This window comes from Saccostrea cucullata, unplaced genomic scaffold (assembly GCF_032062105.1).
Source record: "Saccostrea cucullata isolate Sc308-1 unplaced genomic scaffold, CSIRO_AGI_Scuc_v1 ctg753, whole genome shotgun sequence".
Classification (NCBI taxonomy): domain Eukaryota; kingdom Metazoa; phylum Mollusca; class Bivalvia; order Ostreida; family Ostreidae; genus Saccostrea; species Saccostrea cuccullata.
The window spans coordinates 378,693-394,639 of NW_026934507.1; the positions used below are offsets into that span (position 1 = coordinate 378,693).

Here is a 15,947-nt window from a genome sequence, read left to right on the forward strand (position 1 = left end):
AAATTATTACATTTTAAGTAATGTAATTAATTTAATTTTTGATGAATTAAAATTAAGTTGAAATTAATAAGTCTGAAACAACATTACTTATGCTATAGTAAATGTTCATTGAAGGGCTGGATGGCCCCCAACTTTTTGTGATATAAGGTAAATGTTGTATAAAAAATTGTTACTGAAAGAAGTTGGCTTTGAAATTGAAATTTCTAAGGCTCCCCCCTTTCAAAAACGATGCTTCGTGGATGTACTGTACAAAACCATGAACATGATCGAGTAGAATACTAGAATTTCAGATTTGGTTGTATTTCAGAAGACAAAATCAAAATGTTTCTTCTGTTGTATGGCAAATTAAATGAACTTATCGTAAAATTGTTTACAATAAATTTTAGTAAAATAGTTACTTGCTAGAAAAAAGTGTCGATGGTTACAAAGGCATTCCTTTATTTACTACGGGGAAGAGATATTCAAAAAAGACGAAGAAAATTTCTGACATTTTTTGTTAAAATTTAATAAAATAACAGTCATGAACATTTTTTGTGTCTAACGATAACAAACAAAAAAGTAAAATGCGCGAAAGAAAAATAATATAAAAAATCAATATGAATGAGAGAAATCAGTACAATTGTTTTGAATTTGAAATAATCACAGATATACCTATCTAAGATCCTAAAAATATTTTGGTCAGTGTCTGTTCTTCGGACTTTCTGAATTTCTCTATGCCTGTTTTTGATGTACATGTACCGTCGTAGGTTGAACTTCCACCTGTAGCAGCTGCCGTGGATAATGCATCGATACCTCTCTGCTGCTTCATGGTCAATTCTTATATGTGCTTATGAAGTGTCATCTCTACAAAATCCTGAGTGCAGATGCTTAGATAAGCTTTATTAAATTCCTCCTGGTATTTCATTGAACTATGCATCCATAGCTTAAAAAATAAAAGAGAAAAAAGTTATTACATAATTGACTATCATGAACAACATCCAATCCGGCACCAAAAATGCAGTCTAATCCGGCACAATTTCCATTAATATTAACCGATTCCAATCCAGCACGTGTCAACATTTTTAAATCGAAATATTTTTGTAATAAAATGGGTTATAACAAATAAACATATAACAACGGGTAAGAATTACTCCAAAGTATCATTTGTTAGCCACACTCCTGCTGCTGGATGCATTAAACTGTCAAAATCGAAGAAAAAAACAACTCCATGCCGCTTCAAACTCAATCGGAGAAATTCTGCAGTCTTCAGTCGTTAAATGTTCAAGTTTAAGAGACGATAGGAAAAGTAGCAATTAAACACACTAATAAACATTTTACAAGGAATTCGACAGTATTTTCGAATCAAGCATATCTGACGGTTAACGGGGGATATTTACCGAAATCTCAGGTACCTACCTTTTTCGATTTGTTCCCTCCGCCATCTTGTTTTGTCCAATCCGGCACGGGATCACGACAGTGGTAACATGCTTACAAGCTTATGCTTGGATATTTTATTTTATGTATGTTAATTATCAAAAAAAAAGTTGTATTCATGACTATATGCCAATGTGTGATGGTGCTGTTAACAGGAGCGGATCCAGCAATTTTTTAAAGGGGGGGGGGGTCCAGGGATTTTCCCCCCCCCCCCCCCCCCCCAATACATACTCTCAAGGAAAGATTCACAGACTTGTATGGAAATATCTAAGGTTGTGCTAAATACTATCTCTGTTTTATGGCGTTTGGGGTGGGATGCGGGTGGGCTTTAAAACAGAGTTACATGTTAGTTCCTTCAATAGATCTAGATATGATAAAAAACGGTACAAGTATAGCCAACACAGCCAAAGATCGCGGGAATCCAATATCATATTAAACTTCGCATGCTACATACAAGATCTAAATATATAAAAATAAGTAGAATATTTTCTACCATTCTCTCATAAAAAAGTATAATAGAGAAGGTGATTGGAGGAAACTTAATGTGTGAGAATCTCTGTATTCAATAAATAAGTGGGACGTACAAATACAAATGTATATAATCTCGGAAAACGTTTTATCCCTCTCACTCTCCAAAAAATAAAGGGGGGGTTCCAACCCCCGGACCCCCCCCCCCCTTTCTGGATCCGCCAATGCTGTTAATAAATGAATAGAATTGAATATTCCATATTCCGGAAACAGTGGTAAAGGAACAATTTCTAAAACTTAGCAAAATTAACAGTGGTAAAGTCAATGAATTCAAGTAATTTGCTATTGAATTTTCGTGTCTGAAATTAAAAAAAAATTAATAGGATCCGGGTGCTAATGAAAATATCTTTTGTTTCTTTTTTTTCTATTTTTTAGGGAGGGTTCTTTTTACAATTATATTAATACTTTTTCTTAAAATTGCTAATGAACATGTAAGACGTACTTTGTAAGTTTAACGGGTATCTTCCGACAATCACATAATATCTCCTCAAAATAATTCAAAATTTTGTGTATGATTTATATGTCAGGGACTATTTGTACTACTCTGTTCAAGTTTTTCAAGCAGAGGAAGAGGGACATTAATTTAGCCCTTCCACACTAGATCATTTATCATCTTCAATTAGTGTATTAAAGGTCTTTTTTAATATCGTTCCTATTCACAAAAAGAACAATATTACAAAAATCTTGACAGTGCGATGATGGTCGTTTTTACATGTATGAATATAATTTTTGGTGACTGTATATTTGAAGACTTGCCCTTTCCTTTAAAGACGGGAATTTTCAGGCTAATCGAACTATTATCAAATATATTAACAAATACAACATCTTTTCTGCAAATCTAAGTTTTTTCTTATCATCTAGACCCGGCGAAAGGTCTTGACGACATATTCAAAGTGATGCTAAATAAATGCACTTTTTTGTCCCCCGCTTTCGCGAAAGCGAGGGGACATTAAATCTCATTCGCCTGTCCGTCTGTCAGTCTGTCCGTCACAAAAACTTTAACCTTGCCCATAACTTTTGATTTAGTAGAGCTATGACTTTCATATTTCACATGTGTATTCCCTGTGACAAGACCTTTCTTTGGGTAACACCAAATTTAACCTTTTGACCTTGACCTTGGAGTTTGACCCACTTTTACACAGAAATTTCAAACTTTTACTTTGGTCATAACTTTTACAAGCAAGTTCAAAGAATTGTGGTCCCCCGCTTTCGGTGTCTTTGTGGTCGAAATATTATTTTTTAGGGTCAAGGTCAAAAGGTCAAAGTTATTGGTATCATATGTAAGGTCTTGCCACAAAGAATATAAATATTTAAAATATGATAGTCCTAGTTTCTACCGTTCAAAAGTTGTGACCAAGGTTAAAGTTTTTAGAAAGAAGTTTAAACTCCAAGGTCAAGGTCAAAGGGTCAAAGTTCTTGGTATGCAATGAAAGGCCTTCTCTTAGGGATTACATACGTGAAGTACGAAAGCCCTAGCCCTTACCGTTTAAAAGTTATGGTCAAGGTTAAAGTTTTTCAGAAGTACGTAAATTTCCAAGGTCAAGGTTAAAAGGTCAAAATTGTTGGTATCCAATGAAAGGTCTTGCCACAAAGAATATATATGTGAAACATAAAAGTCCTTGTATCTACTGTTCAAAAGTTGTGACCAAGGTTATAATTCTTAAAAAGTAGTTAAAACTCCAAGGTCAAGGTCAAAAGGTCAAAGTTCTTGGTATCCAATGAAAGGTCTTTTTACAAGAATAACTTATTTGAAGTATAAAAGCCATAGCCCTTACTGTTCAAAAATTATGGTCAAGGTTAAAGTTTTTTCATAAGTACGTAAATTTTCAAGGTCAAGGTCAATAGGTCAGTGTTGTTGGTATCCAATGAAAGGTCTTGTCCCAAAGAATAAATATTTGAAATATGAAAGTCCTAGTACCTACCATTCAAAAGTTATGGCCAAAGTAAAAGTTTGGAATTTTTGAGTAAAAGTTGGTCAAACTCCAAGGTCAAGGTCAAAAGGTCAAATTTGGTGGTACCCAAAGAAAGGTCTTATCACAAGGAATACACATATGAAATATGAAAATCATAGCTCCACTAAATCAAAAGTTATGGGCAAGGTTAAAGTTTTTGTGACGGACAGACTGACGGACAGACGGACAGACAGACGGACAGACGAATGAGATTTAATGTCCCCTCGCTTTCGCGAAAGCGGGGGACAAAAATGGAAGGTACTAGGACTTTCATATTTCACATATATATTGCTTGTGGCAAGACCTTTCATTGGATACCAACAACCTTGACCTTTTGACCTTGACCTTGGAGATTAACGTACTTATGAAAAAAGGTTAACCTTGACCATAAGTTTTGAACGGTGAGGACTAAGGCTTTTGTTCTTCACTTAAGTAATCCATGTGAGAAGACCTTTCATTGGATACCAAGAACTTTTACCCTTTGACCTTGACCTTGGAGATTTAACTACTTTTTAAAAACTTTAACCTAGGTCACAACTTTTAAACAGTAGATACTAGGACTTTTATATTTCACATATGTATTCCTTGTTGCAAGACATTTCATTGGATACCAACAACCTTGACCTTTTGACCTTGACCTTGGAGATTTATATACTTATGAAAAACTTTAACCTTGACCATAACTTTTGAACGGTGAGGGCTAGGGCTTTCGTACTTCACATATGTAATCTTTTTGAGAAGATCTTTCGTTGAATACCAACAACTTTTACCCTTTGACCTTGACCTTGGAGTTTTAACTACTTTAAAAAAAACTTTAACTTTGGTCACAACTTTTGAAGGGTAGATACTAGGACTTTTATATTTCACATATGTATTTCTTGTTGCAAGACATTTTATTGGATATCAACAACTTTGACCTTTTGACCTTGACCTTAAAGATTTACGTACTTATGTGAAAACTTTAACCTTGACCACAACTTTTGAACCTTAAGGGCTAGGGCTTTCATACTTCAAATATGTAATCCTTGTGAGAAAACCTTTCATCAACAACTTTGACCCTTTGATCTTGACCTTGGAGTTGACCTACTTTTAAAAAACATTAACTTTGGCCGTAACTTTTTAACGGTCAGGAAAAGGGTTTTCATCCTTCAATGATAATTTCTATGAAATGACATATGATAGGATGTTCATATTAGACACAATATGTCATAAAAAATAACATCTCACCAACAAACACACCGAAAGCGGGGGACCACAATTCTTTGAATTTGCTTGTTTTATGTATTTTCGAAGTATCACGCACTTGTGTAAGTGAAGTTGTACGCAGAACTGTAGAGTAATGGTTCTATATTTTAGTCTTTAACCATAACAGTACAGTTTTAATACGATATAAAAAAAGTGCAATTTTCTGCGCGCGGTTGGGGAGAATTTCTACACTTTCAAGCATTTAGCCAGTCAGTATTACCTTTCACTCCAAAATTTTAGACAAACTCTTTGAATAACTGATCTGTGATATATATTTTATTTACTACCACCTAACCCTTCATACTTGTCTCTACAGTCCAATAAACTCACTCGTTTTGATTTTAGTCGGTCGGCAGAAAAATAAAAAAAGGGAGATTTTTGGTCTTTAGAGACGACTAAAGGGTTGGGAGGTGGATGAAATACCCACATTTCGGTGTCTGTACTGTTATGATGAAAGACAAAAATATGGCCATAGACGAAAATATAAAACCTAGCGCCAGCTACAGTTCTTTCTGCAGCTAAAGACATCATAAGTTTGTCAAAGCCTTGCCTCTTTGCAGAGTCCTGACTGCTTCCTCATATCATAAGATTTGTAGTTCAGAAGACAAAACAGTGCTACAACGACCGGGACCTACTCAAAACATTGATCAGTCTTGAATGGAAAGGTGACTGGCATTTATCCCTGGTTGTCAAATGTGAGATCATCAAAACAAAAATCATCATAAAAAACATTCACAAGAAGATACATATATAAGTTTTGAACATGACCAACAAAGTCAACAAGTACTGGCTGAACATGTACCTACCAACGACAATCTTATCTGGAACCACAACATACTAGTATATATGAGAAGGCAAACTCCACCTCAGATTTTGAGGATTCTTCCGCCCTACATATTTTGCAGTAGTTCTACAATGTAGCTGTTCCCCCAAAACTAAAAGGTTGTGGAAGGTCAGACCCCAACTGGAATATGACAGTCCCCTGAATATCTCTAGTAGCAATTCGATCTTCATCCTTCTTCCATATCCTATTGGGGCTGAATGGCCAACAACAACTGCGAATCTCTTATCCCAGAACAGAATTTTTATAATTTATTTTTTCATGGGATCTGTTTGTGGAACACTTATTAATTAGCACCCTTTATCCAATCACATTTCTTAAGTCGTGGATGGCATAGTCTTGCCTGTGATCTCTTGCACTTCAACCTTGATTGGAGTGCAAGGGATCATGGGACTATTGCGAAAATAATGGCGGCTGCTTTCCAGGTCAATTGCTTAAAGAAACCTCTGGCCATAGGATCAGTCTATAGGCCACTTAGCAGTGACCAGCTGTGTATGGATTCATTATGCATGCAGTGTAATCCGTTTCTTCTCCAAAAGTTCAATGGTTCAGTGATGTGGTTTGGAGGGATCTGATCTTACCAGACATTGATTGGCATTCAGCAACAACCATGGGCCATAGCAATCCAGCTAATGTAAACTCAGCCTTCATTGACACTATTCATGACGTTGACAGTGAACTGAATTTTAACTCACCAATCCGCAATGAAAATATACTGGACATCATTATTACTAACCGCCCCACTCTTGTAAATAAGTGTGTCATAATCCCAGGCCTAAGTTATCATGGTGCCATATTGTTCAACTCAAACATCGCACCAATTTTAACTAGACAAAAATCAGTACGACATCTCATCCACTTGTGGAAACAGACAAACCTTGGTGGCATGATAGAAGATATCAGCCAGTTCTCTACAGGGTTTACAGCTAACCACAGCATCAACTCACCAGTTAATCAACTCTGCATGGTTATCCTTCAAGTCAAAGTACTTGAGTGCATTACAGAAGCATGTACCAACAAAGATGATTTCTCAACAGTAAAGCCAATTCTGGTGCAATAGAACAATCAGACGACTATCTCTTCGGAAACGGAGAGCCTTCATGAATTAAGGCAAAGCAGACCAAAAAGCAAAAAGATTGGCAGTACTACCGAGATATACGGAGGTCAGGCCAAACAGAGTGCAAGGCAGATTTCAATTGTTACATTGAAAAAATCATGAGTGACGATAAGAGCTAACAAAAAAAAAGAAAAGAAAGAGAGCTAGCTAAAAAGCTACACCACTATGGAATCCGCAGTCCAACTTTTTGTCTTCGAAAGAGTCGATCATCCTAATCAACAGCTCCCAGCTTGTTGCAGTGGAAGGCATCTTTTCAGAATCAGCATCAGTAACCTCAGGAGTACCCTAAGGGACAGCGCTAGGTCCATTTTATTCATTGTGTACATCAATGATCCACCTGTAAAGTGAAGTCAAAATCTCGTCTGTTTGCAGATGACTGACTGCAGTATAAGAAGATTAACAGACCAGAAGATCTAGCGGTGTTGCAACAGGACCTACATAGCCTCCAAGAAAGGGAAAGAAATTGGTTGATGGAATTCAATGCTGACATCTGCATCATACGGACAATGAAAATCATCCAGGGAAACTACTTCATACATAACCAGGTTCTGAATTTGACCAACAAGGCTATGTACCTGGGTATAATCATTACCAAAAACCTAAGCTGGAATCCCAACATAGACCAGGGCTGCCAGAAGGCAAACTCAACAACAGCCTTCCTCATGAGGAATCTATCATCCTGTCCTCAGAACACTAAGGAGATGTGCAAAATATTATCGTCAGACCACAAGTGGAATTCGCTTTTACTGTGTGGCACCCCTATACCCTGAACAAAATCAACAAGCTGGAAAGAATACAGCACCGAGCTGCAAGATATGTGCTGGCTGACTACCAATCGGATTAAAATTAGATGTTAAATCCGGTTGCATACTCGCTACACTAATATCTAACAACATCCCACAGAAGGTCACGTCAGAGGTCAATTTCGGAACAACTCTAGATAGACTTATTCGCTTCAATAAAATAATAACAATAATTTCGCAGGCAACGACTTGATTGGTTGATATAATTTGACCTCTGAAGTGACCCTCTATGGGATGTTGTTAGATGTTAGTGTAAGAGTAATACATGCAAACGGATCCACTAAATTTATTGGCTGACTACCAGACCACCAGCAGTGTCACCTCCATGATTCAGCAGCTGGGATGGGAACCACTGCAACATCATAGACAAGCCGCAAAAGCAGTGTTGATGTTGATGTGTAATATGATCTTGCATTCTCGAGTAGCCATCCTCACCTTTTTTCCATCCTAGCTACTCATGCACGGATCTAGAGGGGGGGTCGGGGGGTCAGGGGGTCAGGACCCCCCTGGAATATACCAGGTAAAAAAATGTATATACTAAAACAAGAAAAAAGTTACCATGGACCCCCCTGGAGAACACCGACACCCCCCCCCCCCCCCCTGGTAAATGCGAATATGTGTGAAATGGGTATGAAAAGTGAAAGATTTGAGGCAATGGAAGTCACCACTGAAAGAATTGAGGCAATAGAAGTCACCACTCCCCCCCCCACGAAATAGGTTTTTTTTTGACGTTTGGGCGAGTTTAGGTTTTTTGTTTTTTTTGTTGCTTGTCAAGAAATTTCTGGGATTGGATTTTTTTGTTGACTGGGTTTGGGCGAGTTTAGGTTTTTTGTTTTTTGTTTTTGTTGCTTGTCAAGAAATTTCTGGGATTGGATTTTTTGTTGACTGGGGTGGACCCCCCCTGGAAAAAATTTCTGGATCCGCGCCTGCTACTGGTGCTGCTACTATAGAGTCCATCAACAAAGACTGCAAATTCCGTTTGCCAGGTCATGTATTTCAGAAGTGGATTCCTTGTATTGTTGTCACCAGGTTCACGGGTACGAAAGAGTCAGTCAATATAATGGGTCTCAATAGCTTGATGGTTAGAGCGCTTGCACGGTGCGCCAGAGGTATTTGGTTCGAGTCCCTGTTGAGACTTGACTTTTCACTAAATTTGACGTTTGGCTTCCAACGTACAAAACCCACTGTTCTCTTGGAATATGCGTCTCGCATTTCCTTAACTCCTAGAATTCGAGGGCGAATTTCTACGAAGAGGGGGTATGGCACCGAGTTCACAGGTGCGTAAGGTCAGTCAATATATCGGATCAGTGGTTGGAGTGCTGACATGGTACACCAGAGAGTCCCGGTTGACACTTGACTTTTCACTGTGCCATAATTATTATACGATATTGGTCTCTGAGTTACATTATGAATTTGTAAAAGAAAAATATTGGGGAATAATCGATCTGAGGGTTGTTCTGCTTTCAGGAGATTAGCACTGTCAGAAAATTCAAGATATCCAGTCAATAAATGTAGGGAGGGTATTTTAATGATTTTGAGAAAAAACACTATAAAAATTAAATAATTCAGTTGGTGACCCACAAGAACTTATATTAATCTGTTAAAGTACCATTCATGATAGTAAAGGACATAAATATTCGTTTTGTGAAAAATTGCAATCGTAAAATTGGATCATTAGTTATTTAGAGCATAGCGGGATATCCATCCGGGCCTTCGCTATATTATTTTCCCAGCAAACCGCAATGATAATATATTGCAGAGACATAGATTATGTGATTTCGTCGACAAAATGGAAGTGTTTACTTCAGCGGAGTGGGCACTGATTCAAACTCGATGTCTAAGATGAAGAAGACATTGAACAGGGTGCTTACAAAATTTGAGCAACTGAAAGCACCCCCAAACGCAGATTGTGGGGTGGAAGAAACATTGCGCACAGATCATTTTCAAGTGTGCAAGGTAATTTGATGTCTTCGTAATTTTTATCGGTATTTACAGATTTATGTGTACAATATTATGTAAATATCGGATTTAGAATTTATTTCATAGTTTTTATGAGAACGTTGACTTTTGTCATTGCAGACGGTCCGATATGGATTTCCATACGAGCCGACATCAGTAGCATTCGATCCAGTCCAGCATCTCCTAGCGATTGGCACAAAATCAGGGTCGCTTCGAATGTATCCTTCTTAATTTATTTTAACAATAGAGGATTTAAAAATACAAACAAAACACAAATCAGTAAGTCATCTGATTTGGAACCCATGGTGCTCAACTGGCGGTGAGTATGTGGCCTTGATATTATGGAGGCTGTTACATTTCATGTTTAGCAAATCAATATATTGTGTGTATTGCTTTATCAGATGTGAAGTAGAACGAATGGTCAATATAATTGTGTCTAAAATGACAGTCAGCTCTTGCTGAGCAATTCCAGTTAGTTCACTATATTCTAGGCCCACGCGCACAAGTTTTAACCTTGCTTCAAGTAATTAACAAATGATCATGATTAATCTCTCTCCGTGTTCACAGAACTTACAATGAATACAGTCTTTAAAAGAAATTAAAGAGTAGTAAATTCTCAAATACACATTTTGTGAGTAAGTTGAGTGAACAACTTGGAAGAACTCTTTGAAATGTTTTTTTTTAAACAAATATTAACAAGATGTGTATTTGTGCGTTAATTGTTGTATAATGAAAAAAAGAAAGAAATGAATGATATTTGAAAGAATTTATTCATTTTCTTGCTGTATGCTCTTAGTTGCATTTTTTTAAAATGTACATGACATGACATATAGGATGCTCATGACTACATGCTGAGAAAAAGGGAATCAGCTTCTTTTGAAATTTTGTAACTTCTTATTCACCTAAAAAATAAAAGGATTTGTGGCATTTTATCATTTTCATAATAAAATTAAAATACTTCAAGAAAAGAAGGAAGGAAAACAAAAATCAAGTATCTTTGATAGGCCCTTTGGTAATTTTTTTAAGTACATATCATATGCATGAAGTACACATGCATGCATTCATAGTCATAATCAGCTGGTTTCTACAGGTTATCTAGTCACAAGGCAATAATTTAAACAATGTACATGATGTATGAATCATGGTAACAGTATAATAATTACTCATTATGATAAAAAGGAATAAGAGATTAACGATATCTTAATATTAATAAATTCCGATACTTATCTTTTCAAGTGTTTGATAAGTGGCTCAAGGAACTTGAATTCATTGCTATCAAGTATAATCAACTGAATACAGATATAAAATGTGTGTGCTTTTCTTTGATTCAACTTTTATAGGTACTTTTGTAATATTTCTGTGGATTTTAAATTTTATATATAAACATTATAAATAAGATAGATGAGAACTCGTAACAATTTTATTTTTCTGCAATAAATGATTCATCACTTAACATGCTTTGCTTCATGTTACTATTTAAAAACAGGTTTCTAAAGCTTGAAATAGTTCATAAAGGGGGCTTTTGAAATATTAAGTTGAGATAAAAGTAAAAACGCAGTTTATCATGTTTATGTTTGTATTTTGAATTTCATTTTGAGTTTCATTGATCCTCTCATTTGCAAATATGAAGGACATTTATCTCATTCCCCTGTCTGTCAGTCTGTTGGTAGTCAACTACACACTTTTACTTTGTCATAACTGTATACTAAGAAAAGATCAGGTTTTCATATATACAAGGTGTGCATTGATAAACAAGACAACACTTCTCCAGATATTTTCTAATTTAGTCGCATGACTTTGACCTAGATTGTTGATTGATTGTATATTGTTTAATGTCCCTCTCGAGAATTTTTCACTCATATGGAGACGTCATCGTATGCCGGTGAAGGGCTTCAAATTTTTACCTTTACTCGGCACTCAGGGCCATTGAGCAGGAAGGGATCTTTATCGAGCCAACGCCTGCCGCTGATACGGGGCCTCGTTTTTTAAGGTCTCATCCGAAGGACCCGCAACTTTCACTTCAAAGTGCCGAGCGCATGGCAAAGGAACAGTTGCTACCCATTTTAACGACTAGGTCAGTCGCGGCCGAGGTATGAACTCACGACCTTCAGACCATGGAGCGAGCGCTCTACCGACTGAGCTACTGTGAACGGTGCTTTGACCTAGAAGATTAACTAACTTTTTTTGAAATTTTAACCTTGGCTTTAGATTTTGCAGTTCAGGTGATAGGGCTTTCATATACTACATGTGCATTACTTGTGACAAGACCTTTCAGAATGAATTATAGAATTTTCTGAACTATCAGAATGTACTATAGTTTTGACCTAATGACCTTGACATGAAAGCTAATCTTGATAATTTTTAGAAATTTAACTTTGGTCATAACTTATGCACCACAAGATGTAAGACTAAAGATGAAACACAAGATGTAATACTTAAGATGAAAATGTATTTTATCACATGTTCATTACCAGTTACTTAGTTTGATAGACATTAGACAGGATAGGTCACCTCTCCCTAACCAATATAAGACCCTGAAATTGGGGGAAGATGGCAGTTCCCTGGATAGGCTGGTTTTGAAAAAATATTGTGCTCAGATATTAATGACATTCCATTTGTTGTATTGATTTTTCAAGGCTGGGTTAACAAGTATTTGGGAGTTGTTCTATATTGTATACAAATATGTTAATTGTACCAGCAGATTGTTTGAGTTTGAAATGTGATGTTTACATTTTAAATTTTAGTAATGAATTTTACTTTCATGTCACAATCATTGAGTCCAACTTCACAAGGAAAACCCAAGGGTTGAGGGAAGCTTATCTAATGCCCTTGACATCAGCATCAGCATCCAACTTGAAGGTTAACATTTTTGGAAAGGTTTTCTTATTAAGTACTTTTATGCCCTTCATTATGCAGAGTAGCTTGGCAAATGCTTCTAGTTTGTTGCATTATACCTTTTAGGGTCTCAGATGCTGCAATTTCAGGAAAGGATTATGACCAGTTGATTTTAGAGCAGGTTAATGGTTTTTTAGAGCAGTTTAAAATTTTTAGAGCAAGTCTTCCAATTAACTATACATGCTACAGTAAAACTTTTTTAGTACGAACACGGATATAGCGAATTTACGGATATAGTGAAGTTTTTCTGGGTTCCCGGCAAAATTCTTAACAAATCTTTGTAAAATTTTACGGTTATAACGAACTCTGATATAACGAATTTACAGATATAGCCAACTGATTTTGAGTCCCGTTGAGGTTAAATATAATGAAATTTACATCTTTTATAACGAACTTTCAAAGATTATCAAAAAAATTGATAAATTGAACTGACTTTATTTCCTTTTAGCATTTGTATATAAATTTCAATTCATAATAAAACCTTAGTTATCAAAGATATGTTTTGTAATATTTGCTTCCCTAACATATTTGGTAGTAAACCTGAAGGAAACATGCATATTGCGAATTCGCTATAATGGTTATACGAATTCGTTGTACGGATATAACGAATTACGGATATAGCGACCAAACTTGCATGGATGATACATCTATTGGTGTACACTTCTGGACTTGCTTCAGATGCTGGATCTAGCTGCAGGATCACGAAAAAGACTTGGTCTTAAGTCATATTTACATTCGCGTGTAATAATATTCATCAATTGATTTAGAAAGTTGTTTTATTAATGAAGACATATTTTTTTATGATCGACATTCAAGGTCAAAATTATTAAATATTTCATGACAAAAAATATTGATATGTGGAAAACATGAATTTACAAAAAACTTTATGTGCTGAATTAAATCAATATTGCACATAGGTACAAGAAGGGTCCACACGAAGAAAATCAGAATCTCCTAGTGAACGTAATAATCTGATAATTGATTCCTTGGCTTATAATATCTAATTTTTATCATTTTCCATATATATTGAGACTACAGTAATAAATTAAGACATGTGATATAATGTCTTGTGTGTTATTCACATTGTCTACATTTAAAAATGCATGGTTTTTCCACTATTTTTTATTTGTTCTTTGTAAAACCATGAACTCCTACATATAATTATTAATTTGCTCTGTTTTCATTATAATCACATGATAATAAACCCCTTTGCTCATGAATTATCCCCACGCAGTGGCCACCAATGAGTATGAACCTATATTAACTGAATGATCATTATAATGACCTTAAATTGTATTTTACAAATTAAAATGTTTGATATTGTGAAGCAGTGTTATCATACGGTAGCTAGTATTTACGTGTATGTGGCAATAGAATGTATGCCATGAATTATTTTAAGGAAGAAATTGAAAGTACTAAGATACATTATATGTTTATATGTATATGATCTGTATTCATGTATGAATTTGGTGTAGATAGACAGTATATACCTGGTACACACATGTGAAGGACTTATTCAATATCAATATAACAACAGTTTTAACAATTAGCACTTAGTCCTATGTTGTTGTTATAAATAGTCTTGAAAGTATTTATCACATAATTTTTATCTCCTGCTGAGATTGGAGAGTCTGGAAATAGACAAAGGTACCAAATATAGATATGATGGATGTGTACGTGATAATAGACATAGGTTTTTCTTTAATTAATTGTCTTGGATAATCATCATACGATGGTTGAAAATATATGAATAGTGTGCAGAGGGGGGGTGAAGGTGGGGGAGAAAATGCAGGAAAACTTGATATAATTTATAGTTATACATTTATAGATGGTGACAGATTATTTTTAGGTCCCCATTTTATTTTTGCCCACTTAAGTATCACAATATTGTACCTGATTGTATGTACCTGTATGATATGAAATGATATGCCATTTCAGATATTTGTACCTAAAATGGCTTGATCACGCATTATCAATATATACCGATAATTGATAATTATAAGGTTTAATCTGAGAGCATACACTGATCATTTAGACCATCTCCGTTAGAAAGTACTACATGTATATATACTTCAACATATAGCAAACAGTGATTAGTGGAAACATTATAATACATGTAACTGCAATAATCTTGTGCTGGGATCAATGACCTTTAAGACTGTTACTTATATATTTGTTTCTATACATACCTCCATGTATTATTGTGTTTTGAATTAATATTGGGAATTATTAGAAAGAAATTTGCTTGCGCAGACCACCATTAAGTGGAGCTGAAGTGATTTTATTTCAGTATTATTTTTCTGCTCTCTTGCATCATGTGTGCATAAGACCTGAAAGAATTTGATATATCATGTTCTCTGTAAAAATACATGTCAAAAGTTTCTTTTCGGAATATGCTATCATGCAATGATATATTTCATGGCAGTATTATATTCATGGCAGCTGTATAGACAGTGCACCAGAGGCCTTGAATACTAGATTTGAGTCCTTTAATATTAATATGTTGCTGGGATGAATGTCCAGAGAGGAATGTTTAAATGTGTGTACAATGACCTTCATGGACATTGACCTTACCAGGCTAATTTTTCTTTTTGGTAGCCCAGTTAAGTTTTAAGCTTATAAGGTCACCTAACTGATCAGCTTCAGAGTTGGTCAGTTCTCTTAATCAGTGTTTTCCCTTTATTTCAAAGTAAATCAAAATGTAACATAGGGGCTGAGGTTTATGAAAAAAAAATCTCTGAGGACCTAACAACAAATTTTTATTTAGTGGCATTTTTGATATGAAAAATGCTTGTGTATATCAAAATTCTATATTAGTATATTGAAAACTTTGTGCTATGAACCGTATCTGTATATTAAAGGAGTACACTTGCTAAAATCCCTTATAATTTTGAAAACCTACAAGACTGAATAACTTAACCTAAGTCTGTATATTTTATTATTTATCATACTGAAAAGCTGATTTTCAAAAGTTGAGGACCATATGCATTAAGTAAGAAAGTCAATTAAAATTTTGTCATTGGAAAGGTTAAAAAGACAGCCAGGTAAATGAATCAGGTGGCTTCCTGGTTTTGAATGCCAATTATTTGAACATTTGTAACATTTTTTGCCTCGTCATATTTACCCAGCTCTGTCAAATATTGACCCTTTGCTAATTTGTCTTTTTATTGATGGCTACTTCTTTGAGAGAGATC

At 35.3% G+C, this 15,947-nt stretch overlaps 1 protein-coding gene and 1 long non-coding RNA gene across 5 annotated transcripts in view; both read left to right on the plus strand.

The window, feature by feature from the left end:
- LOC134240917 (uncharacterized) overlaps positions 1-4,140 on the plus strand; it is a 228,570-nt gene extending 224,430 nt beyond the window's left edge. Inside the window, exon 3 of the long non-coding RNA XR_009986540.1 lies at positions 3,892-4,140. This is a non-coding gene — a long non-coding RNA (uncharacterized LOC134240917). The remainder of the gene's footprint in view (positions 1-3,891) is intronic.
- Positions 4,141-9,599: 5,459 nt separating this feature from the next.
- The window catches only part of LOC134240911 (syntaxin-binding protein 5-like), a 47,807-nt gene continuing 41,459 nt past the window's right edge, over positions 9,600-15,947 (plus strand). For all 4 annotated transcript variants that reach the window (XM_062723019.1, XM_062723020.1, XM_062723021.1 and 1 more), the window contains exons 1-2: positions 9,600-9,855; positions 9,979-10,076. In XM_062723019.1, coding sequence (XP_062579003.1) covers positions 9,733-9,855; positions 9,979-10,076 — 221 coding nt within the window. In that variant the 5' untranslated portion in view covers positions 9,600-9,732. The remainder of the gene's footprint in view (positions 9,856-9,978; positions 10,077-15,947) is intronic.